Source organism: Copidosoma floridanum, unplaced genomic scaffold (genome assembly GCF_036245765.1).
Source record: "Copidosoma floridanum isolate Cflo_tuat_1 unplaced genomic scaffold, Cflo_Japanese_pri ptg000013l, whole genome shotgun sequence".
NCBI lineage: Eukaryota > Metazoa > Arthropoda > Insecta > Hymenoptera > Encyrtidae > Copidosoma > Copidosoma floridanum.
This window is the reverse complement of record NW_028321890.1, coordinates 28553659-28577996: the sequence shown is the minus strand read 5'-3', so window position 1 is coordinate 28577996 and position 24338 is coordinate 28553659. Positions and strand designations below refer to the sequence as shown.

At 42.3% G+C, this 24338-nt stretch overlaps 1 protein-coding gene across 3 annotated transcripts; it reads right to left on the bottom strand.

The window, feature by feature from the left end:
• Positions 1–126: 126 nt before the first annotated feature.
• Positions 127–22566, bottom strand: LOC106640666 (apoptosis-resistant E3 ubiquitin protein ligase 1). 3 transcript variants are annotated; one of them, XM_014354761.2, is made up of 15 exons: positions 15700–16121; positions 8639–8880; positions 7140–7296; positions 5976–6181; positions 4686–4885; positions 3775–4012; positions 3542–3711; positions 3300–3480; positions 3009–3220; positions 2668–2934; positions 2506–2581; positions 2022–2440; positions 1746–1934; positions 1417–1679; positions 128–1339 (listed from the first exon to the last, which is right to left on the bottom strand). In XM_014354761.2, exons 2-15 carry the CDS (start codon positions 8748–8750, stop codon positions 1237–1239), a joined length of 2793 nt encoding a protein of 930 aa, XP_014210247.1. In that variant the 5' UTR covers positions 8751–8880; positions 15700–16121; the 3' UTR covers positions 128–1236. The 3 variants fall into 3 exon arrangements, with proteins under 3 accessions (XP_023246827.2, XP_014210245.2, XP_014210247.1); XM_023391059.2 differs by lacking the exons at positions 8639–8880; positions 15700–16121 and adding an exon at positions 22311–22566 and having other exon boundaries at positions 127–1339; positions 3264–3480; XM_014354759.2 differs by lacking the exons at positions 8639–8880; positions 15700–16121 and adding an exon at positions 22311–22566 and having other exon boundaries at positions 127–1339.
• Between the last annotated feature and the right edge of the window lie 1772 nt (positions 22567–24338).

The following is a 24338-nucleotide window of genomic DNA, read 5'->3' as shown; positions in this document are numbered from 1 at the left end:
TCTCGGACAGCTTTTGCTACATCACTAAAATTTACTCGTTTTCAGTTTACTTTTAGAGCAAACGAGGAGAAGCTTGGGTTGTCGATGTTGGAACGAGTGAGACGAAGATTTTTTTTTTTTTGTACTGTAATTAAGTAGCGAAGGGACGTGGTTTCAAGTATTTTTACGTATTTTAAATTGAATAAGTGAAATAATGAAAAACCACAGTCAACACCATCATTATTATTGTAGTAACTTTTATTTTTGATATAATTTTTTTTTTGTCTCTGTTTAATTATTGTAACGAGTGATGTGTCGGTTTAGAGATCGATGAGGAGACGACTCATACTTTGCGTCTGATTCGTCGAGTAAATATACATTCGTGAATTTGAAATATATATATACGTTATAATTTATATCTTTATATTCGTAGATTTGAGGAAATAAAACTTTTGCTTTGATTCAACGCACCACCGATCGCTCCTCATTTTTGTATATAGTATTCGTTATCTTGCACTCGATAAATTTACATTTGCCGCTAACTCGCGGCGTAAATGCAATGTACACAATTTTTCCTTCTTCCCTCTAAATAATGAGCAGTCTATGAATTGCCTTACCAACTACAAGTACATAGTTACAGTTTTGTCAACGTTTTAATCTACGATATAGTTCTTTGGAATTTACAAACCCGTTGATTTTTGTTTATAAGCGTATCGATAAAAAATAAAGTTGTTCCTCGTTATTTGTCATAGTAAGGGCTGGCTTTTTCGCGTAAAAAAAGCTCATTCACTGGAAACCAGAGCTTCAAAAGCAACGAAATTGGTGCGCTATTTAAAAAACAAGAAAAAGAAATATTTACAAAATCGTTGCGGCTACGGTGGATCGCTAACTACTTTGTCGATCACAAAAGCCCAGCCCATGCGCTTCGAAATGAATTCTAACAAGTTACTATTGCGAATCAAATGTTGATGTATTTTTTTTTTGTTATAAAAAACAGATCATACTCTTGTTTGCCGTATAAAAAAGGACGAGGATCTAAACCTCGTAGTTCCAACAGAACCACTAGACGGTTAGGACCAGTAATTTGCATCCAACCGTTTATCGTGTGTACAGTTTGCGTGTATAGCGAGCGAAGGAGAAAAAAAAAATCGGCCCATCGGCAATCGACGTCCGCGCGTAGTTAACAATACAGTTGAGCTAGGAATTTCTCTTTTTTCTTTTCGTTCAGACTAGAAGATATAACTGATTTCGTGGCGCTTAGATCATCCCGAAGCCTTCGGTGCCTTCGCTGATGGCCAAAAGCAGCGCCTTCTCAAAGTGATCGTAACACTCGTAGTCGGGCAAACAGAGCTGATTGAAGCTGTGAGAAACACGAAAGTACAGGATCATCAATGCCGGTCAACCAGAAGTGAAGAGAAAAATCATGTGTACACTCACCACGTGTGGGCGGTCGGGAGATTCTCGAAGGTGGGGGCCGCGGTGATCTGGAAGCGAGGACTGAGCTGCTGGAAACCACCCGGGGGCAGTTGGGAGCAGCCTGTGGTGAACTGGAGCAGCCGCGCCATCTCCTCCTGGGTGAAGTTGCTCACCGCCGTCCAGAACCAGTCGAGGACCCTCAGGAACTCGGGTGAACTGCCGTTCGCTATGTGATGGGCCCGCAAATCCGCCACGCTGTACTCCCCGGTACCGCAAAGGAGCAACTGAAAACCAAAGGACATTGTTAATGTTGCACCATCTTCTGGAGAGGTAGGTATGTATGATCCTACCTCGAGCTCGTTCTCGTCAAAGATGCCGAGCAAGTTGTCGGGTATGAGCTCGTTGAGTCCCCTGAGGAAGTGATCGACCTCGCTGCGAATCGAGCTGGCCAGCCTGTGCTGGGCCAGGGCGTCCAGGTACCGGAGTTTCATGTCGTTCGTCACGCGGACCTTGCTTCCACCGGGTATCAGTTCGGCTACCTGCGTTTCCAAAAAAAAAAAAAACAAATGACAATACGAGGAGCAACGGCGCGTGTACAAGCGAAGCAGGACAGGTTAATCGCCAACCTTGCAGAGCTGGCCGTCCTTGTCGTACTCCTCCTCGACAAAGTAAAGCTCCATCTCCTCGACGTCGTTCTCCAGGATGTACTTGACCTTGCTGAGGTAGAGATCCGGGTCGTCTTGCTCAAAGTACTTGTAGTGGACGCGCAGGCCGATTATCTGGGCGAGGAAGGACCGGGTGAACCTGGCGCGCACGAGTTGCCGGTAGGAGCCGCCGAGGGCCGATTCGTAGAGGCACTTGCCGACTATGCGGCCGGCGAACTCGTAGTGCTTGAGCTTCAGGTGGCCCGGTCGGCGTCTGCTGTTCGGGTGGACGAGGGCCTGGTGGGACTCGCCGAACGAGGCAAACAGTCCGTTTCCCGGGTCGAAGAGCGACGCGCAGATCAGCTCGAACCACTCCCGGCGCACCCCGCCCCAATCCACACCTGCCGCCAAAAGAGAGCTATACGGGTTACACGTGTGTTTACGACGTTTGCGACTGCAGGCTTACCTTGCTCCCCTTGGAACGTTATCTCAAAGTTCCGGCACCAGTCGCTCACCGAGAAGCCTTTCGTGGCCTTCATCGACTGCAAAAGAAGGGATTTCACATGTCACTCTGTGTGTCTAGCGATAGGGTGGGGGGGGAGGGGGAAAGGTACAAACTCCAGCCTACCGATTCGAGCAACTTGTCGCGCTGGACCTTCATGGACAGTTTCTCGTGGTAGTGCTTTTGGTGGTGTTTCCTGACCTCGTGGTAGAAAAAGTCCTGTTTATCGGCGAAGGTCTCGCTGCCGCCGATGTTCTTCAGGAGAAACAGGGTGAAGGTCGCGGCGATGATGTCACGGTAGTGGGATATCAGCTCGACCGGGGGCTGACAGCCGTCGTCGATCGTGAACGAGTCGTAGCCCTCGTACTGGTTGTTCGGACTATCAAAGTGAAACTTGAACCAAACGAGGATTTAAATTTGTTGTTTTTTTTTCTACCCAAGTACAGGTATTGTCGGCCTCGGTGTACCTTGGTAGACGGACAGAGCCTAAAGGTGACCAGCCGCTTGGGGATAAATTTGAGGAGGTACTCCTTGATGGTCAGCTGCTTGGGGGAGATGAAGCAAAAGACCTTTTTCGGTTTGGAAAACCTTTCGCCCTGCATGCCCAGCAACTTGGCGGCGTAGCACGTGTCCGGGTCCTTGGATGCGACGTTGTTGTGAACCGCTCGCGCCACCGCACCTTTGAACCACACCACAATTCATATTCCAGCCGTTTTGTATACAAAATACCATCGTGAAATCGAACAATGGGTGCTCACTTTCCAGCACTATGATGTCAAAGTCCCCGTTGTGGAGCTGAAGCCCGCAGAGGCTGACGGTCGCGTGGTAGCAGCCGCCCTTTGGAAAGCTCACCCTCAACCGAATCCGCTGGTTCGGAGCGTCGTATTCCAGCTGTACGGTGCACTGGACCGGCGATTTGTCCCCCGACGAACTACCGATCTGTGCGACACCCGAGTCCTCAATTTTCACGCACAGAGTTTTTAGATGACGAAACACTCACCTGGGTTATATTTACAATGTATCCGTCGACGGGCTTGTCGTTGATCCCGAAAGCGCAGAGGTTGTTGTACTCGTCCCGGGGCTCGATCGTCATGACGTGGGCGATCCCAGCCGTGCACACGACGGTCGAACTGTGCCGGACAAACACCGTTTTGTTCGCATCCGGTGGCCCTGGACGTCCAAACGGTTAAAAATACACGGCCACCTCGTTGTGTATATTATATGTATACCTACCGGGGAGGAAGTTTTTCAGAAATGGACTGCCGTGCACGTGGCAGGAGCCGATGAGGACGGCGATCCTGTACTGTCCCGCGTGGCGCACGGTGAACTTGACGACCGCAGTGTTGGCCGCGAGGGGATCGGTGCCCCCCAGTTGGATGACGGTGGCCACTTGCCGGGTGCCCTCCGTCACCTCGACTATCAGGTTATCCTTGTCGCAAATGGGGTACGGCTGACCGTTCCTCTGGTAAAACTGCAACAAACGCGCCGTTAATCGCAATCTGCCGTGTACGCAAGTTCTCTGTGTTCGTTGTCGATTGGGAAGAGTTTGAGGATGACTTGACGACTGTATCGTGTTTGTATATAATCAAAAATGTAGGTTCATTCGGGCTTTTTTTTTTATTTCAAGTCTCTCATTCGAGATAACATTTTTTATTCAAGAGACGATTGCGCGTCGTTAAAAACTTTTTTACGAAGCTCAAGCGTGGGAGGTAGACAAAAAAAAAAAGAACCTTCGAGAGGAGGTGCAGGTTGGGCTATTAAAATTTCAGAACAATTAGGAAAGTGCATCATCCCAACCGAGAAAATAACTCCGAGAAGGTAAAAGAGCTTTCGCAAGAAACTTGCCAAAACCCACAATAGCCCCGTTCCCCGGTGGTTCTTCCGCTGGGCGTAAAATTAAAAGCGAATCGCAAAACTCGTACACACGTATGTATATAGGTATATCTCACAAATTGCCCTGAATGAGTTTGCCAACTTTTCAATTGGTCCTTAATATTTTAACACAACTTTCGACGTCCCTCCGATGAAAGCTCCTTCCTTTGTTTTATGTATGCATACAAAGAGAGCCATCAACAACAGAGAAGAAGAGGAAATATAAAAAAACAAATAAATAAAAGAAAGAAAGAAACGGTGGGAGTGCTCACCTTAACGTTGAACGTCATGGTCTCGCCAACGAGCTGGGGCTCGTCCCATTCAAAGTGCACTCGACAATTGCCGGGAAGCAGGTACTTTCCGGTGACGTACTGGAGAAGCGAGTGCTTGGCCTCGGGGGCTAGGGATGGCTGCGTCATCGCCGCTAGGGTAACCAACCCCGCGACCGATACCGAGACCACCAGCATACCGCCTGCGAGAACAGTACATTGTTATGGGTTATCGTCATCATTATTTTTTTTTTTTTTCGTAGGGATTTACAATGCGCAAGCATCGCCAGCGAAAAAGCGAGTTAGGTGTATCGATGTCCGCGTTCCGTATCAGGCAAAGGCATAAATAATGACTGAGCCGACACTAAGCGAAATATCGTATGCATCGATTCCATACTTGACAATTGTCAGTTTGCTGCAAGCTATGTACGTACGTACATGTACATGAACACGGATGACGTAAGCGATGGCTGGGCTTGATATAGAGCCAACGCGAAAAATCGATTAATTAAATTTTTTTTTTTTTTTCATGCCTCTGTTGTGTTATTATTTTTCTTTTTTGTTTTCTGCTCGCAAATTTTCAACATAATTAGGTTAATCGAGCTTCGTACAATTAAGCTAATGAATGTTTATTCGAGATAACGCGTGATGGACGTATCAGTGTCTTCCTTTCTTTCAAATTGCCGGGATGTGTAGTACATGTACAAGCTGTGGCGGACACGAGTTTCATTTTTTCAGCGATAACCCTCTCGTCACGCGAAATAAAAGCGTTTACGTTACGAGCAATACCTACTCATTGCTCACTTGTTTGAAGTAAATTGTCACTTGCACGAAATTGCTGCTCGCAAAATGCATACTGTACGAAGAAAGGAATTTACCCGATTGGCAAGAGTCGTCGAGCCACGTTATCAATAATTGCCCTTGTGCACGTACATCTCGAAAATTTAATTGTATTAATCGTCACAATTAAGAGCATATTTATGTAAGTAACGCGTTTCGTGATAATTAAAAAAAAAAAAAAAAAAAAAAAAAAACTAAATTGACCACTTATTTCATCAAATACGTGTCAATAATTAAACAAGACAAAGATAATAAAAAAAATCGCGCATCTGCGGCCTCTCTACTTTTAAATCTCAATTACAAGGTACTCTCGCGCGTAACGAGAGCCATTCATGTGAATGAAAAACCAAGCAAAAGGTGCTACTGCCCCCTCTCATCAGCCGGACTGAAGCCGAGGCATCAATTTTAAAAGAACTAAAAGGTAAAACAAAAGAGCCTCTCTCGTGTTTGTACCCCAGGTCCAAGCGTCCTGGTGATGGCTGTTTTTGACCACGTTGCTCCAGAGGTCGGCCTTGAGCACGTCCAGGTCCTCCTTCGAGGTGGGCAGCGTCTGGCGCGCCTGGATCCAGCGACCCAGGTCCTTGCCGAGCGCCGCCCGCACCGAGTTGTCCTCCACCCAGTAGACGTCCTCGAGCGACATCACCTCCAGTTGCATCAACCTGACATATTTTTTTCTTTTTTTTTTAATTTATTCATTCGTTTGTTTTTCGTGTTTTCTTTTAAAAAAATTTTACTTTTTTTCCCATCCAGTGCCGAGAAACGAGTGAACCGCGGTATATTTGCGTCCCGTGACTCACGATCTCTTTCCCCCCTCTTCCTCTTCGAGAGGCGCGCAAATGTAATTGCGATTCTCGCTGATTATGAGTCCACGCATGTCTCTATAGTATTCATTGCCCGTCTTTAAAGTAAAAAGAAATAAATAGCCCGATATGGGTACGCCGCGAATTATTTTATCACCAAGATTCGCGACTGTTAAATAATGCCCCCCAAATGGATTAAGTGTATATTGCATAATAGCTCTAGAAAAATATTCGTCCGGGAAGCAAGCAAGATCTTATTCGCAAAAACTGCATGCAGGTGGAAATCGCGGCTCATTTTGACGCCAACGAAACTAAATTTTCGCTCGTGCAAACAAGTAAAAAAGTTTCGCCATCCCGAGCACAGAGTCCAAACTGATTAATCACACGCGACGCGGTACAAAAGCTTGTGCCATTTTTCGGAGAGATGTTAGTTTTTGGGAAGACAAAGGTGTCGTACATAAAAAGCTCCCAAGCAGCGGTGACTATAACCTCTTCCGGTAACCCCAAAATAAAAAAACCAAAGCTTTCGCTGCTGCAAACGGAGACCAGACCGCGAGGGAAAACGTCCTCGCACCGAGTTACAGACGCGCCATTACGCGAGGGGTTTTCGCAAAGCTCGCTCTTTCACTTGCACCGTGGCGTATATAGCTTCGGGCCAAAACCAATAAACACGAGCTCCCATCGCGGCGCCCAAAAAGAGACGGGCAAAAAAGCTCACGTTTACATACACATGATATTGTAACGACAAAAGCCACGATTGAACGTATAAATAAAAAAAAAATAATAAAAAAAAGGACACGTGGTCAGTGGTACGTACCTCTGGTAGTGGTTGTGGAGGCCATGATCAGCCAGCCACTGGCGCAACACCAGTCGCTGCTGAAGCGATCGGGCCGCTCTTTGTAGGCGCTCCTCGTCCTGGGGCGGTAGCTCCGGCAGCGCCTCGACTTCGCCGCAACTCGCCAAGCTCGATATACCTGCGTACAGGCAATTTGCACACGCGAACGTTACGTATACATCATATACGTATACATGTATGTCAGTTATTCAGGGGGGGGTGGGGGAGAAAATTGCGCGGTATCGTGACGGTGATTAGAGCTTTCAGTTATTTGCCCTGCTCAAATATTCGCGCGCTGTGCTTTTTGCCTTGGCTGGAAGTCATCGCCTTATACCGAGAAAGGAGACGGGAATGGTGGGGGGGGAAGTAATGGTTAACGTTAGAGGGCCAGAGGAGTGTTTTTGTAATTAATCCGGTGGGTGCTTTTGAGCGCTAATGAAATCGACCTCTATATAGGTGGGGTTGAGGTTCGCTTGAAGGAAACTCGGCATCTTTTTTTTCTTTGAAAGGTTGGCATGTATCAAAGTTACAAAGTAGAATTTAAGTACGTAAATTACATGTACATGGCAAATTAAAAAGGATCGTAAGGCACCTGCTGTGTACCCCCGTTGCATGATAATTATTTCACTAATTCTTCAATGCTTGTAAAATTTTCTCTTGTGCATCAATAATAAATTGCACCTTTACGTGCAAAAACATTGTCATAAGCATACGTGTATGTGTATGTAGATGCACGACACGTTTTAGAAGCTGGTACAATGGCGGAAAATGTCACCGTGGGCAAACAAAGCGGTATTGTCGGGTAATTACGACCGCGGACGTTCGAGCGACACCGAGTAAATGTATTCAAAAGCTCTCCCACGGACACGTAGTCGCTGGTTGTTTGCTTCAACTGCAGCGTGAGCTTGAATACAAGCTTATTCGCTCAAAGAAATCGGATGGCCGAACAATGCACGGCCGAAAGCTTTTTTTTTTTTTTTTTCAATGCGTCAATCGCAGTCACCTCCGTTGCATGTATATTAACTAAATGACTACTGAAATTCGATACTCGCAAGCGTTGGCGTGTAAAAGTTGATGTGCACTTTGGTAAATTTTCATGAGCACATATAGTGTTGTTTTACACGGGACGCGCAAAATTTATCGAATATTAATCTTGAGATTTATTTGCACGGTCACGCAAAGCGCTTTTACGTGAACTGGTGTATGTGACAAAGCGAGGCTATAGGTTTGTGTGCGACTGTAGATCATGAAAGTTTTTTTTTTTTTTTTTTAATTTATTAGTGCCGCATGAATGTCGGAGAAATGCGAGGTTACTTATTTGCGGAAGTGCACATAGTGAAATGACTGTTTTTTGTTGTTTTCTGACGTTCTTTGGTGTGCATGTCATGTGTACTATATAAAAGCAATAATAGATTATGACAATAAAATATTTACCCCTGAAAAAATGTGCAAATGGCTTTGCATGACTTTTATAAACTCACCAGACGAGGCACTACCGCTCGGCCGCACTGACATGCCGATGGAGGATATCTCCTCTCCAAAGAAGTCACTTTCTCTTGGTCCATATCGATTTCCCACGGGCTTGTCAGGCATAATTACTTCTTAAATTTTTTTTTTTTTTTCAACGAGACAGCAATTATTAAGAATTAGTCATGCTTCCTGGAGCACTTTATTCTTCCGTGTAAATCGAAACTTTTGTCACTCGTTTAATCCCAACTAGATCCTGTTAAGGAAATTAAACGCAAATGAAGGGGACTAATTTCCATTTTAACTATACGGTCAATCGTTCACGCAGCTCTCATTCTTGCATTTGCACGTTCAAACGAAAAATTTCCAAACTATACTTTTATTTTTACTAATCCCACGCGAGGAGCTGCGCTAAAAAATTTTAGTTAGACTATAGAAAAGTTTTGAAAATATTTCGGATCATTTTATCAAGACTTTCAAGTGCATAGCCTGTCAAAATCACGCGTTGAAAAAGATTTATTCCTTCGCCACCACTTTTGCTGGCATTTGATATTTTTTTTCTTCCAAAATTTGCCAAAAACCAAATTTTTACGAGCGTCGTCACATATAAAAATACGAACTGGCCTTACAATGCACAAAATGAAATATTCCCCGGACGAGTGCCATCTATTTTTACAAACTCGCCCGCTCCATAAGACACGAGGCATGGATTATTAAGTGTCTCTTTTTACTGCTTGCCAGGAATGGTCGCGCGCGTATTTTGCATCACGAAGCAATAACCGCGCAATTGCGAGTTTATTCGTTTTTCCAACAACGAGGGAAAAACAAAATAACGAAAAAAAAAGAAAAAAGCTCCAACGCGACACGAGAGGCTTACATGTTTAACAATCTCACGCTTAGTTTTTCACCGATTTTAGGTCAAGAGTCCACAGTCGAGGTCGCACAGCAGCAGCGGACTTTCGATATTCATTTCGCGTTTCTCTCATCTTTTTCACCTCCTCCCTTTCTTCCCCACAGCCACTCTTCTCGAGTTTCGTGCCAAGTGCTTCTTTTTGAGAGTCAAAGCAGCAACGCGCAAACACTTGCCGGCTCGAGCAAAACTTTGCGCAACCCGAGTGTTTACCCACTCTACGATCCCAATTGACGGGACCACGAACGCCCGCGTACTCATAACGTCCCATTACTAAACCCTCGCTTGACGCAAAATTCATTATGTTTTTCATCATGACATACATGTACGTATCTCTTGAAATTTCGGTCATATCTTTGAGTGTAAAATATTCCCCCATTTCGTGTAAAAGATAAAGAGACCCTCGTCGACGACGTTGGATGGAGACCGACTCTAAATCACCTGCGCACCGTCCGCATCCCACGCTAGGATTAACAATTCAGCCCCTGGGCTCCTAGTGTATTTACATCAACGCAACGTGTCCGATGAATCAAAAACTTGGGCCATTCGTCTTCCGCCGGAGGATGAGACGCTACTAAGAAAAACGACCTCGAAAAGAGATGGATCGCAGATGAACCGAGAAAAGTTTGGTCACCACGCTACATCATGTACACTTTTGACCTTTTCATACGCCTCGGGTAGTAAGAGCCAACCAAAGTAAAGTACGGTGCACTGTGTATGAACGCGGCGAGGGTTACGGAGCTGCACGTGGCACACATGTCACCGAGATAAAGGAGCCCAGACAGGCCCTACGCTAATGCAAGCAGAGGAGATCGATCTGCCGAGAGGGTGGGTAATAAGGTCGGGAGCTTTTGTCTTTGGGGGCTGGGTTACACTTTGGGGCTTATTTATGAGACTGCGAGAGGACCGAAAATTGCACACTTTGGATTTACGAGGGGCTAATTTTTTGGATGCTCGGGGCATTTAATTTTCATTTTCTGGCCAAAGGAGTAAGCTTTTGCTGCTCGCTTCTCTTATTTTTCCGAATGATCTTCTCGCGATCACCTGTGTAAGACACGTGGGCGTCCGATCGAAAAAAAAAGCGAGCTCCACGTAATAATATGCGCATTTTTAATCGCTGGCTTTATTTTTAGCTCCCTCCTCCGTGCGACTGCATGTGCACGTTCAACGGAGACGCGATAGAGATTTGCGCGTCTCTCTGCACCAAGTCAACGCAATTGGGTCGGAAAGGGCTCCGCGTACGGTACTCGATGGAATATTAATATACCACTGCCAGGTTGTTTTTAACTGTTTACATACATCATCGGTGGTGATAACGTGTCCTTTTTCTTTGTTTCAACGATATCGAACTGTTGTGCGGAATGAAAATCACAGCGTCTCTCCAATTGACCGGAGAAAGCAAAAAAAAAAAAAAAAAAGAAAATTCAATGAAAGTTTCTAATGGCAAAAGTTAGCTCCGAGTCTTGATTGGTACAGTACAACTCGATTTCCATCTGTATCGCGAAGTAAAAAAACAAGGAGCTGCTCATTAAAACAACAATTTGGCGGCCTCGAAGCAATTGCAAAAGTGACCTTTCCATTGTCCTCGCGTCATAATCAACTCGCAAGCTCCCTATCGCCGATCAGCGACTGTTCGCAAGCTCTTCGCGTAAAAGAAAAAAAAAAAAAAACTCGGGCACGAATTTCCCGCTAATCACGCGAAACTCCCACAGTACCAGCTCTCCCAAAGAGTTATCGCGGCAAGTATTTTCTGCGCCCCTCAACACAAATACTGCAGGTACGTAGGTATACCGCGCTGGCTCGTGCACGAGAATCGATTTTCAGTGCAGCCGTGTGTAATAAGTAGGGTACGAGTGTGCCACGTATACGTATGGGTGTGGGGTGTACATATATACACAGGGAAGCGTGGATAAGGAAAAGAAAGCCAAGCGGAGTGGTAAAATGTTTTCGCCAGGGGAAAGCAACCGAGACGTACGACCGTATAGGTGTGTAAGAGGGTTCTTTCTTTTCGCTCCGAAAAAGTCAAGGCTAACCAACGACGACGGCGAATCAATTTCCAACGGACAAGAGTAGAGAGTCGCCAAGTCTGCGGCACATGTGTACGAGGGAGAGGAAGGAAGGAAGAGTACATCCCCCTCCGGACTTCCGCTGGGGCTCTTGGCTCGGCCATATACTCTGCGCTCGTGTGTGCATGATAGCTCGAGGATAGCGCGATAAGGATAGGAGCTCTTTGCTGCTCTGATGTACATACATACGGACTGCTCGGGCCGGTGACTCGGTGATTTCGTTTCACGCGCGCTTTTGCGACGAAAGTTGGGGTCGATTTGCATCGGGGATATACATATTCGTTTGCTCTTGTGCAACTTTGGAAGTAAAAATTTTTTCTACTTTGTAATTTGCGTTTGACAAACGACTGGAGGACGTAGCTGTTTAATTGACGGTGAGCTCCAGAGCTTTGCTCTGACAATACATTTTTTTTCTCTCGAGGTTGAAAAAAAAAAAAAAAAAAAAAAAAAAACGAGCTCTAAAATCGAAAAATGCACGACGTCGCGTCGAAGTAATCCATCAAGCCGGTCGTTCCAATCAGCTCTGGTGACACTTTCACCTCGTTTTCCCGAAATTAGGGCCTCGAATCGTACAAAAGGGGCGCACCTCCCTACCCCAGATAAGAGCTCTCGCGTTTCATCATCTCGGGTACGAGAGAATATGAAACTCGTGGAAGATGTGCTCTCATTTTTCGCACTTTTCCCGTCCTCCCTTAGCCACACACTAGCAAGTCCAAAAAAAATCGATCCCAAATGGTTATTCTTTCTTTTTTTTTGGCTCCACACCACCCCCTTCGTTATGAGCCAAGCTCGTACCTGTACCTGAAACAGGAAAAAGTGATCGGAAGGAAAAGAGGTCAAAGGTGGAATTACCGTGGGTTTTGTTTCGCTCCCCCGAGAATTAAAATCTTTTTGTACCGCGCTATCGCGTACCTCCAAGGTGGAGGAAAATACATCGCTACATTCCCTTTGGCAAATGGGTCTTTTTTTCTTTTCTTTCGATAAATGACTGTAGGAGGTACGGAATATTTAATCGATGTGCCTTTGTACATCAAGGCTCACGATCACATTGATGGTACACCCACCTGCTAATAAAGGAGTACCGAATTGGGTCTCCACTTTGCTCGTACATTACATACAGAGGAAACGACTACTGATGAAAAATGATTTGATTTTCGTTCGAGGAGCAAAAAAAAGCTATTTTCACGTGACTGAAACATTCGTGCAACGATTTGAATGACTCTTGAATTTTCCAGGCCTATACTTACTCGTGGCTGACCTATGATTCACCAGAGAGTCCAAATGAAAAGTATACCCGTCCACCTATTGCCTCTTATTGCGTAAGCCAGTGCAAATTTAAAATTTACGATCGACGATAAAACTTGTACGCGCGCGAAAGTAACGATAACAAGAGCAGTCAGTCCTTATCTGCCCGTTGCCCGTAAGAATCCACCGCGAAAAGTCACAACAAGAGAGTTAAAGAGATAAGCCGCTCGGAACTTTTCCACGGAGACTCTTAAATCGGATTACCCCTCGTCACTCGCACCGCCGGGCGTCGTTTGAGAAATTCACGTATACATACGTCCCCATGCTACGGAGAAGAACCGCGTCGTAGGTGGATTGAAATCAAGTACTTGGGCAAGAAAAACGATCTTTCGTCGGGAGTATTATATATACTGACGACGGTACACCTATCGATTTTCGCGGAAATAATGTAAACAGCAGCTAGAGTTCAAATAGGTACTTATAAATACTATAACTGCACGATGTCTCCTCGGGGATACAGATGGCATCGATCGGTGGACTTACAAGCTCCGCGCCTTAATTAAATGCCATTTGAAAACAGACACACCGTACGCACGCGAGTATACTTTTTTTTTTATTTGCAATCGCGTCGATTGAAAAGATAATTTAAAAAGTGGTAGAAACACATTGCGAGCCACCTCTAGATCATCCTAAGGATTGTAAAACAGAGAAAAGAACAATTCCAACTACGACAATAACAAGAATAAAGATAGTGGGGATCGACGATTTTCCATGCAGTCCTTGCACATCAGGTGAAGCAACGCTTGTGATAGTTTAGGTGCTACTTTTCCGGCACGTTTTGGAAAGGGGGTGAAAAAAAAGTGCAGCTAGATCTATAGCCGTGGCTGCGGAGGGAGGGGTGACGTCAATCCGACACGACCCGTGACCTCCTCTCTCGCTCCTTTTGTCCCGGCCCGATCCCGTGCCGGAACAACCCCCCCGGAATCGGTAACGCGTCGCGTGCACGCGCCTGTCCCGCGCAACGGAAAAACTTACCCCCTCCTACCCCCCTGGCATAACCCAACGAAAACACCGATCACGCAAGCTAGTCGGCCAAGTTTTTGCGTGCGTACGCCACTGCTGTTTTTCTTTCTCGCTCCTGTCGAGGGCAATCGAGCTAATTTATCTTCGTCCATGGCAAAAAAAAAAGTCAGCTATAAGCTTGGGCGGTTTATAAGAGGCGAGGAGGCGATTTATGAGCCCGCGTATATTTACAGAGCGTAAACGGCGCTTTTGACAGCAAGGAGGCTCCGTAAAGGCTGGAATTATTCGCTGTGAAACGCGTGCAGGTGATTTTTTTTTTTTTTTTTTTTAGTGGAAAGCGTTGAATTATTCAACTGAGCGCGAGCCCTAGGCGTTTCCTGTCGCATGTCTAAGTGTAAAAAGGGATTCTGGAAGCTTCTTCGATTGATGGACGACCGATTTGGAATGTGCGTGCATAATATTATGGTTTACGCCCGAGACGTCGGGGAACGAAATATGCGAGTCACGCTAAAGGTTATTACTGCGAGGGAGCTCGGCTTTCGTGCCTAAACGATGTTTACGTTAGGCCTTGAATGGCTCGGTAGACATAACAAAACAAAAAATCACAAAATTTAAAGCTCATAGCAATTAACGATTGTCCTTTTCACAAGGACGTTTAGCGAGCAAATCGTGGACAATACAGGATTACCATTTGTCAACAGGATAAGTCTATTTTTCCACTCGATAAACCCGAGATAGGGGGAAGGAAGTAGGGTGACGTCGCGGTCAGGCCATCTCGACCCTTGTTTTTTTTTTCCCTCATCCCTTTTATTCGCTGATGTCTCCAGTACCCTTTTTATCGAAAAGAAAATAAATAAATAATCAGCCCATCGGCTTACCGGCTGTGGATGACGCCATAAATCGTTTGCTTTGACAGTCGAGTGCAGCTGCTTTTCACTCGGTGAAAGAGACCGTACTAATGTCAACAAGTCCAGAAATAAACGGCCAGCAATTTCATTTTTTTCCCCCTTTTACCAAACAAACCGCGGATGGAAAGGACGCGTGGATCAAACTCTCTTTTGAATTTACTTGTAATAACGCTTGTACCATTTGTGGAAATAAATCTTCATTCGTTCGGTTGGACGTGATTGAGATATCAAACATACGGCGGTTAATAAAATTTGAAATACGACTGCCCCATTTATTCTTCTCTATCGACTCGTGTACCCCACGGTATTAGCATAATTGTTTCCGATGTATAACGCGAAAGTTGATGAAATCAAAGAAATAAATTGGATGTTATTGTCTGCACTTACCCTAATTGCATTTGAATTTTGACAAACGAGCGGTTATTCAATCCGATTGAACGCACTGCTTTCATCATTAGGAATCTTTAAATACGTGGCGATGAGGAATAAATCACTTTTGCAACGTCAAATTTGTTTGTACCGTAAAGTATTTGAATATAAAAAGTAAAGATAGATTCAATTCATGTTCGCATTCAAACGTGATAATGTAATTTTTCACTCCCCCTCTATCAAAAAAAAAAAAAAAAATAATAATACAAAAACAAAATAAATAAAACAAAGAAAATAATTTTTTTTTAAAAATCCCCCAACAGAATAAAAATGCGCACCCACACGTACGTACAAAAGCAAACAATAACTCATCATTCGCATCACGCTTTCCAATCGCACGCATTAAATCACCCTAGCGCCACTCGCATGCACTCGCTCGCTTTACGACCTATACAGCACATTACAGCAAAAAAACACGTACGTACACACGCTCTTGCATTGACAATCAATCCCAATACTTTGCACCGTATTTTCCAATTAAAAAAGACACCCACGCATCTATACTTGCGACGATAAATCAGCTGCAGTCTCGGCCGCATTAACAGAGACAACACGCAGTTCTCGATGATCACCCGCAGTGACGATCGATGCCCTCGATCTCATGGGCATCCTATGGTGCAGGTTGAAAAACCTTATTTCTATCAATATCGAAAACAATCACTAGATCAAGTTTTCTGGTGTTGATCGTTACTAAAGTAGCAAAAAACAAACTTCCTTGTTCGAGTTTCCAGCGATTGAGAATAAAAAAACCATAGAATAATATTAGAGGGTGAAACTAGTACCAAAAAATAAATAAAATGGTTACAAAGGGAGTGACGATCGCGGTGAAAAAAAGCGGGAGCGCGAGTATAGTTGTAAAATACACCGTGTTTCTCGGGCAAGTAGATACAGACGCGTTGTGGTCCGGCCGTGCGGAGCCACGGCAATCGACTGCTACTACCACTGCCGTCGTACACAGCTGGGATCGCAAGCTTGCATGCGCGCGTTTCCTCGGCTATGTGGGTGAGTGTGTTGAAAAGGGAGGCACATACGATACCCACCCCACCATGGCCCGAAGCTCGCACGTACACAGTAGCGATATATCGGCTCCAACCCCTGGCCAGCACCTCTTTCTCCGGTGCACTCGTGTATATACCCATACGTGTACGCGAAATGTTGGCATCTCCTGTATAGGGCACGAGGGATGCCCTTTATGTACCACGAGAGAGCGAAAGAAAAAAATGACGGTCGGCGATACTTGGCACGAGAGCGGAAATCCGGATAGCCATTGCACCCACCCCTTACAAAGCCAATGTCAACCGTTCGCGGGAACAGAGTGGCCCGGTGGATTACCAATAAGGTTTCTTCGATGAACCGCGCGCCCCTCTCACGACCCGGGACTTTAAATTAATCTTCGTTCCGCGCGGGTAATGGACTGTTTTATATTTCGGGTGAGACGAGGAGGACGGCTGGTGCGGCCGAGTCGTTAACCGAGTTTCGTACGTACGCGTGTGTGTGGGCTTGTATCTACAAAGTTTGCCGAGGGGTGTAGGACTCTCGGGGGATGATTTATACCTTTTCGAGGGGCATTCGGAAAATGATTGTACAGGATACGTGGGAAAGTTGAGCGTAAGATTAGGCGAGGTTTCGCGCTCCCAAGGGTCTCGGATACCGGCCGAGATTTCCCATGGCTTTTACCAATCTTTCGGAGGAGTACTTGGGTTTTTATCATCATTACCGTTGTTTTTTTTTGTTGTTGCTTTATTCGAATCATTTAAAAAAGTTTAAACATAATTATCATGTTTAATCATAAGGGGTTATTGTTGAATCTATTGACTATGCATTTTTTTAGGTGCCGACTTTGAGAGGCGTTTTTTAATCCTTTTAAAGGTAATGGCTGTCAAATAAACTTGCATGTAAAAACGTATGATGTTGTCAAGTAGCTCTTCCACTGCCAAGTGGCTCTTATTTACTTGCTGAATCGCTTGTCCCCTTGGCTACTCGTGAGCGCTCATCCCTCCTTCTCTCTCTCATCTTGTTAGATGGACAGGAATATAAATGGTACATACACGTCTTACTTGTTTTATCGAGTCACTCATCTCGCACATAAACAGAGGGAAACACCACGTCTAAATCTCACTTCAATATTGAAATGGGGTGTTTCTCCTAAGTGGATTGGGTACTTTTTGCTCGAATTAGCAAGAAAAAAATAAAATAAAATATGTACGAAAGTAATCAGTTTTTCAAGAGAAAGTTATAAATTTTCGTCATTTGGAAAATGATGAAGGAAAACTTGTCAAGACATCTGACTTTTTTACATTGTACAGATGAAAAGTTGTGAAACTTACGAACGAAACAAAACGTTGATTTGATATAAAAAGATTTTTATTTCAAAACATTCGAAATTCTCACGGTTTATTTAAAAAACGTCACAAACAACAAAGATAACAAAACGTGATGATAAATGATAAAAACATACATGAGATAGCTGTGCTTCGTAAACAACATCGTACATATGTACGTTAATACCATGTTATTGGTAGAAATCGTTAGGAATCCTCATATTTTTATACAAAAAGTATACTTCAAACAACTTTAAGTAGATACAGTCAAAGTTTGGTAAGACCTCAGTCGTTGCACACAGCTAGAAATAACTACTTCTACCAATGATTTTTTTAAATAATTGAATATAGTGATTGAAAATTATCTGGAGATTCAGAATGGAAGCTAAAAAAAACAAATTTTAAAAAATCGATTAATTGTTAAAAAAAAAAAAAAAAATGATTTTGAAGGCGAATTGAAAATGTACGCGAAACGTCAGGCTGTGCTTATGCAGAAAACACTAACAGCGCGATTAGATTAAAACTTGAGTCACCTCATGAATTACGGTAATGTTATGCAAATCTTCTCCAAAAATAATCCAACTGATTAAAAAACTTTGACAAATGTGTTATCCGCGTATCGGAAGGTTTATAGCCAATTCACTCTCGAGTCCACTCGCAAGATGTACGGCTCATCCGGTACTTTACTTATCCAAGAGTAATCGATTTTTCATGAGACGTATACACGAGGGCGCACACTCCGCGCCGGAATTTGTATCGTCTGCGACGTTCCCACACTGCTCCTTCTCTTTCGACGATTTCTTCGGTGATTAGACTTTACGAGCGCTGGAAACAATTTATATCGCGCATTTCATGAAAAGCCCTTGGCCATCCAGAAGTTTCTGCTCCGCACTTATTGCATTTTACTTTTATGAAGAGCCATTCTCTTTGTATAACGCAGTCGTCGCGTCCTGCCGTTGCGGAAGAGCTTTAAATATGCGCTTTGCGAAAAACATAATTTTTATTTTGCTATTGCGGTATTTTATTGCCAGCCGGGGCGTTTATTCGTATTTCATCATATACTACCTACACTGTGTTTACCAGAAATTTATTTAACAACATCCTCATGCGAGAACAATGGATGTCTATACTCCATTTTTTGGCACTCACCAAGAAAACGCAAATCGATACGAAATTTCTCATATTCGAGGAAATATTATCCAAGAGCTTTTTTAATGCTTTACAGCTTACAAATTTGTATGTTGTTTCTCTCTGTAATAAAAATAAAAACTGGAAAGTATAATTCTCGAATGCAATTATAACTTTTTCTGGCAACGACGGTGACTTCACAAACAATGTACATGCACCATCTCTCTTTTTGTAACTCCTTCACTCAACAATAGCACTCTTTGTTTGCATGAACTTTGCTTGTCCCCAATTAGCGAAAGGAATCACTCAATTTTACTCTCCGCAGTTCCCGCAAGAAGCGAAACTTTCCTTTTCCAGGATACTACGAAAGCACCGAGGCGGTATCGAGCGATCGACAGATCGGCGCAACGAGTATAATTACAGCGCGAGTAACGAGCCCGGAGTAAGGGGGAAAAAGTTACTCCATTTTACGAGCCATCCGACAGATTTTATCACCCAATAAATCCCGCTCACACTCGCTTCGCATGTAATACTTAAAAGCTGCACCCCGTGGAGAAAACTCAATTCGAGCCGAACGGCTAATCTCATTAACCCGCTGGGGTATTTTTTTTTTTTTTTTTTTTTTTTTACACGACGTAACCCAATTCTTGAGAAAGTGACAAAAAAAAGTGCTCGCCAACGCGTGAGGGCTGTTCCAAAACGAGCCATTCTTCCAGACTAGCACACTTTTTTGTCTCGGTACAAAAGCGTCCTCTCGGTCGTTCCGTTCATTCGGAAGTGCAGTCTGGCACGTGCAGGGTCGGTGGGGTGCGATTGCTGCGTCGTATACGACGCGGTTGACCTTCCTTCCCTAATTTTCTTCTCCTTTCATATATTTTTTTCTTTTTTTTTCATCTTCGCTCGGCTTCCACACCTACCACCACCCGCGAGGTTTTTAATTTCGACTCTCGCCCTTTTCGTGCTTTGACCTGGTTCCTCGTCTCTTTTTTCTCTTTCTGTCCACATACACTTCATGTGTCCGCACGTCAAGTGTGTGCTCTTGTTACGTCTCGCTCTCCCTTTTGCCAACTCTGTCGGTCGACAATGTTTTTTTTTTTTCCTTCTGTTTTGGGATTTCTACTCATCCACGCTGTTTGTGTCACTTTGTTACCTATGAATATCAACTACAAGTGTTTTATATCTCCCTCTACACAATCGAGGAATTTTGTTAAAGCATTCTTTGATTGAAATTATCGAAGAAAATAGTAGCCACGTTTTATCAATCAACGAATGTCTTTTACCAAAATTGAACCGTTGAATTGTACCCCTAGCGTAACTTGGACTCGATGAATCCTGCATTGACTTGACGCATAATTCCATTAGACACGATCAGCCGTAATTTTCAATGAAAAAAGCATGACGTGAAGGACCAAGCGAGGGAGAGCCACGTTGGAAATCATTAGTGCTACGGGACACGTAGTGAAAGAGACTGTGGAAGCCAGTGGCCAAAGTAACTAAGTAAATAAATAAATCGGCCGATCGCAAAAGGCCGCGCTGGGCGCATTCGTTATTCGGATGAGCCCTCGAGGGACGCGCTCCATTATGCTGGTCGGACGAACGTGTGCATGTAACTCGCTTGTACACCCATTGTACGCTATACACCGTCTTGCTGATGCTTCATGCGCCTATACACGTGCACTCCACTGCGAGGCTCCTCTCGCGTCTGATTCTGCGTCACGTCTATCGTAGGCCTGTATACGTTCACTGTTGTACACGCGATGGATAGGCTCGTTTGCGCGGATCGATCGTCATTGAGTATGCCAAATTTCGTTGGGCTAGATTTTTATTGGAATCTTTGACAGATTTCATTTTTTATGATCAACACCTTGGAATTAAAGGACTTTTCTCATCAGTACCAGCTTATACATATTACATGCACTCTTTTGTTTACAAGCATTATTTATTCAGCAAGATCTCGAAAATCAAGATTCTCAACAATTTTCTTTCATCCATCAGATTGAAATAAATACTTAAGCGATCATTGGTGTAATATGTAACTTGAACTTTCACACCTCATCTTATGACGCAAGGCAAACTCGAACATCAGTGTACAAGTTATAAATTATGTAAATACACGAGGAAGCACGTACATGTGGCCTATACCTGACGCATATATGTTTTCGAGAAGTCTATTAGTATGTTCGTTGTTTGAAAGACTTCAAAAAAATGTTTCATAGAGGTATATGTGGTTAGAGGTACGACATTTATTACGTAGGAAAAAGGAAGCTCGGCTAAAAGCTCCAGCAAATATCGCTTATTGATTACTTACACCGTTCGTGGATATATGCTGACAGTTCGTAAACCAAGATACCATAGTTGAATAACGTGCCTTATTCACTAATATTTCGTCACATCTCATTAAAATATCAAAATTCCTCCTGGATCGTGTGTTGGCAGCTGCTATTTTAATTTCACCTAACATAGCTGGATAATCCAACTGTGTAATAACACTTACATATAATCACTTTACTACATGGCCTGTAATGAATAAGCTTTTAAGCTCTGCAAGGGCCCGGCTTGGTGACATTCTGGCGGTATTGCCAAAGGTTTGAATTCGTTACAAATTCCCTTTTGAGCCTCTGATCAAACTGGCTTTCAAGTAAACTCTTGATTTACTTCAAGTATACCAAATGATTTACAAAAAGTAATTATGGGGAGCTGGCTCGGGAATTGCACCTATTTTTATTTTAGTTCTTATACATTATCAACGAGGTATAATATCTATTAAAATAGTTGTAATGTGTGTACTTTATGGTTGAATAGACACTGAACATTTTTCAAAACCTTAAACTTTTCCGAAATTAGTTTAAAGATGCAACATTCTTTGAATTATTAAAAATGAAAGGACACAGTAACCATTCGAAAATTCTTAATAGTCATCATTTACGATCTTTTATTTGTTATGCCACAAACGTTAAATACATATTTTGTTTTCCAAATATAAATACATGCATGTATAATTGGTTTAAGTTTATATGTATACAACTTTTTAGGTAAGTATGTTTTTTAAATGTATTTTTGAAGGTTGTCAATTAAATTGTCGTTCTACAAGATATAACTGTAAGAATTCGAGATTTATTAGGTAATAGGTATGGATTATCAAAATAAACGATATTATTAGTTGGCATAGTTTGTCATTCAAATTGTTAACTCTACATCATGCTTACTAAAGTAGTTATAGTCTACTGCTGTGGCGAATAAAAATCTAGAAGTAAGATAGTATAATCAACGAGTACTTTGTCTTGTGAGAATTTGGACAAAGGCCAGTAGATGAAACTTTTCCCAGAGGTTTAGTGGAATATAATTGTGACCAAGATAATGGTTGAGATTTAATAAGACTGTAGTACCTAAATCTTTATTACACAACGGTTTCAATCATTTCAACTATTGAGATTGTAAAAATTTATTTTTGCAAAGATATTATAAAAGTGTAAACAATATTATACATTAAACGCACCGCATTCGATTTCATAAGTATTTATTGATGCACAAGAGGAAATATTAATAAGTTTGCATTTGTAGCTAAACCATTAAAAATTGGCAATGTATCGTTTTTCGGATCTAATTACAAATGTTATTCCAAAACATATGATATCTCAATACATTGTTTTAAATACCTTTTTCTCTGAATAGTGGCCTAAGCTGCTTGAGTCCGTTTTCAGACAACCACTGGTCTGCCTCTGTGATATCTTCATTGTTACCATTAGCAGAGCCTAGCATTAACAGTTTGCTAAATGATAGGACCACTGATATGGTCAGACAGACCCCTGACAGCACAGTTGACCATCTGGTCATTTTGCTGTCTGTAGAGGATAAATTCCCTTGATTGAGTAAAAGAAAATCTATTCTTGCTTGTTTATGTTAAAAGCACCAAAAGACACCCAAATTTCAACATCATTGAATAAAACATAAATCACTTTTAATATTTGGTTTTAACTCAACAAAATTGTGGCTTGTATTTGCGTGTGAGAATAATTAAAATTTGTCGATACATTGGATAATAAAAGAAGCAGCATGCAGAATTTAATGCATAACACTTAAAACAAAACACATTGTTATATTTACACAAGGAATCTTCATGGCTCTTCTTGAAATGGTCAGCCAGAAAAAATTTAATACGATAAAACAATCAAAGTTAATTTTATGTCATAGTTCTTGGGTTTTACAACGTAGACTCTCATTAAATTACTTTGTCAGAAATAATAACTTGACATTGATATGTGTGACGTCAGAAATATGTTAGGTTAGGTCAGTGAAGACGAGATAAGAAGGTTATGAGATTTGAATGTAAACAAATCTGATGCCGACACTGAAAAACCACTAAAAATAATTGCTTATTTTTTGGCTACACTGCACCGCACTTTTCATAATGATAGCACCTTGAGACGCACTGTTTGATATGTTTAGTTGTAGCGCCACTGCGCTGGCGGTACTTTTTGTCATCCCATCAGTTTTTTAATTATACTTGTATAATTATAAATTACGATTTTTGGCACTAAATATTAGGCCACTTTACCAGTTTATTAATTGACAAAAGAAAATAACGCACGGGAGAAATGCGATTACATTTTTTCGATGAGCTTCGCAACTCCTTTTCTCTCGTGATACATCATATTTTACATCCATACAATGACAGAAAGTAGCAGACGCTCTTTCTGTGTGGGTGTAGTTGTTATATACCTATATTATGTGTGCAACGCTGATGCACCGTACATAAATGTATCGTATTACTAGCGCTAACTAGTGGCTGGATAGAAAAGCAATCAAAGTCGCTCGACTCTATCGATAAGCTTGTTGTTCTACTGACAAAAACTTTGGGTAAACGTGAATTCTTCTTATCGAGGCTAATCAATCCAGTTACGAAGTAAAATGATTACTAACCAGCAACTATAGTTATTTTATACACAAAATTAAATTCATACTTTGTTCATACTAATTACATTATAATATTTTATAAAGCTGCTACGAATAGATAATATTAAACGATGATTACGTGTTTTCAAGTAAAAAGTTTTCAATGAAATCTTTACATTTATGGATAATGCAAACTACGATTGTAATGTCTGCTAAAAATATGTTACATTATTTTGTTAGTTGCCAAATTAAAATATTAAGTTTGCCATTAGTTCCATAGTCACTTAAAAATTTTTTTACGCGATATCCGAAAGTATTATTAGCTATAGGAAAAAGAGTTCACTTTATTTCAGTTGAATGTGTAAACTTTTATTTGTTTGAACAGTTGATAGGTCGGTTTGAATATTGAACTTATAGATTAAATTTTTTGAGTGCTCAATATTATTTAAAAATTCATTACTCTATTTTTTTCAAGTCTTTCGGCTGATGAGTGAAATCTATACAGTGTATGTATAAGTCTAAAAATATTTCTAGGAATGTTATTATACTTTTCTACATTGTAGTAACAACGAATGTAAAAAAACAAAATTGTTTTCTAACAGTTTTATACGTTTTAATCAAATTTTCGTGGTTCAAAATGCACATAATATCTCAAAACAATTTTACTTCATAATGGTACGTCTTTCTAGACTATTAAGCACTTTAATTGACGTAAAGAACTACTGGCATATTTACATTGCTAGTACATTAAATAACTCTACTAAGATACAACGGTTAAAAATTAATGTTAT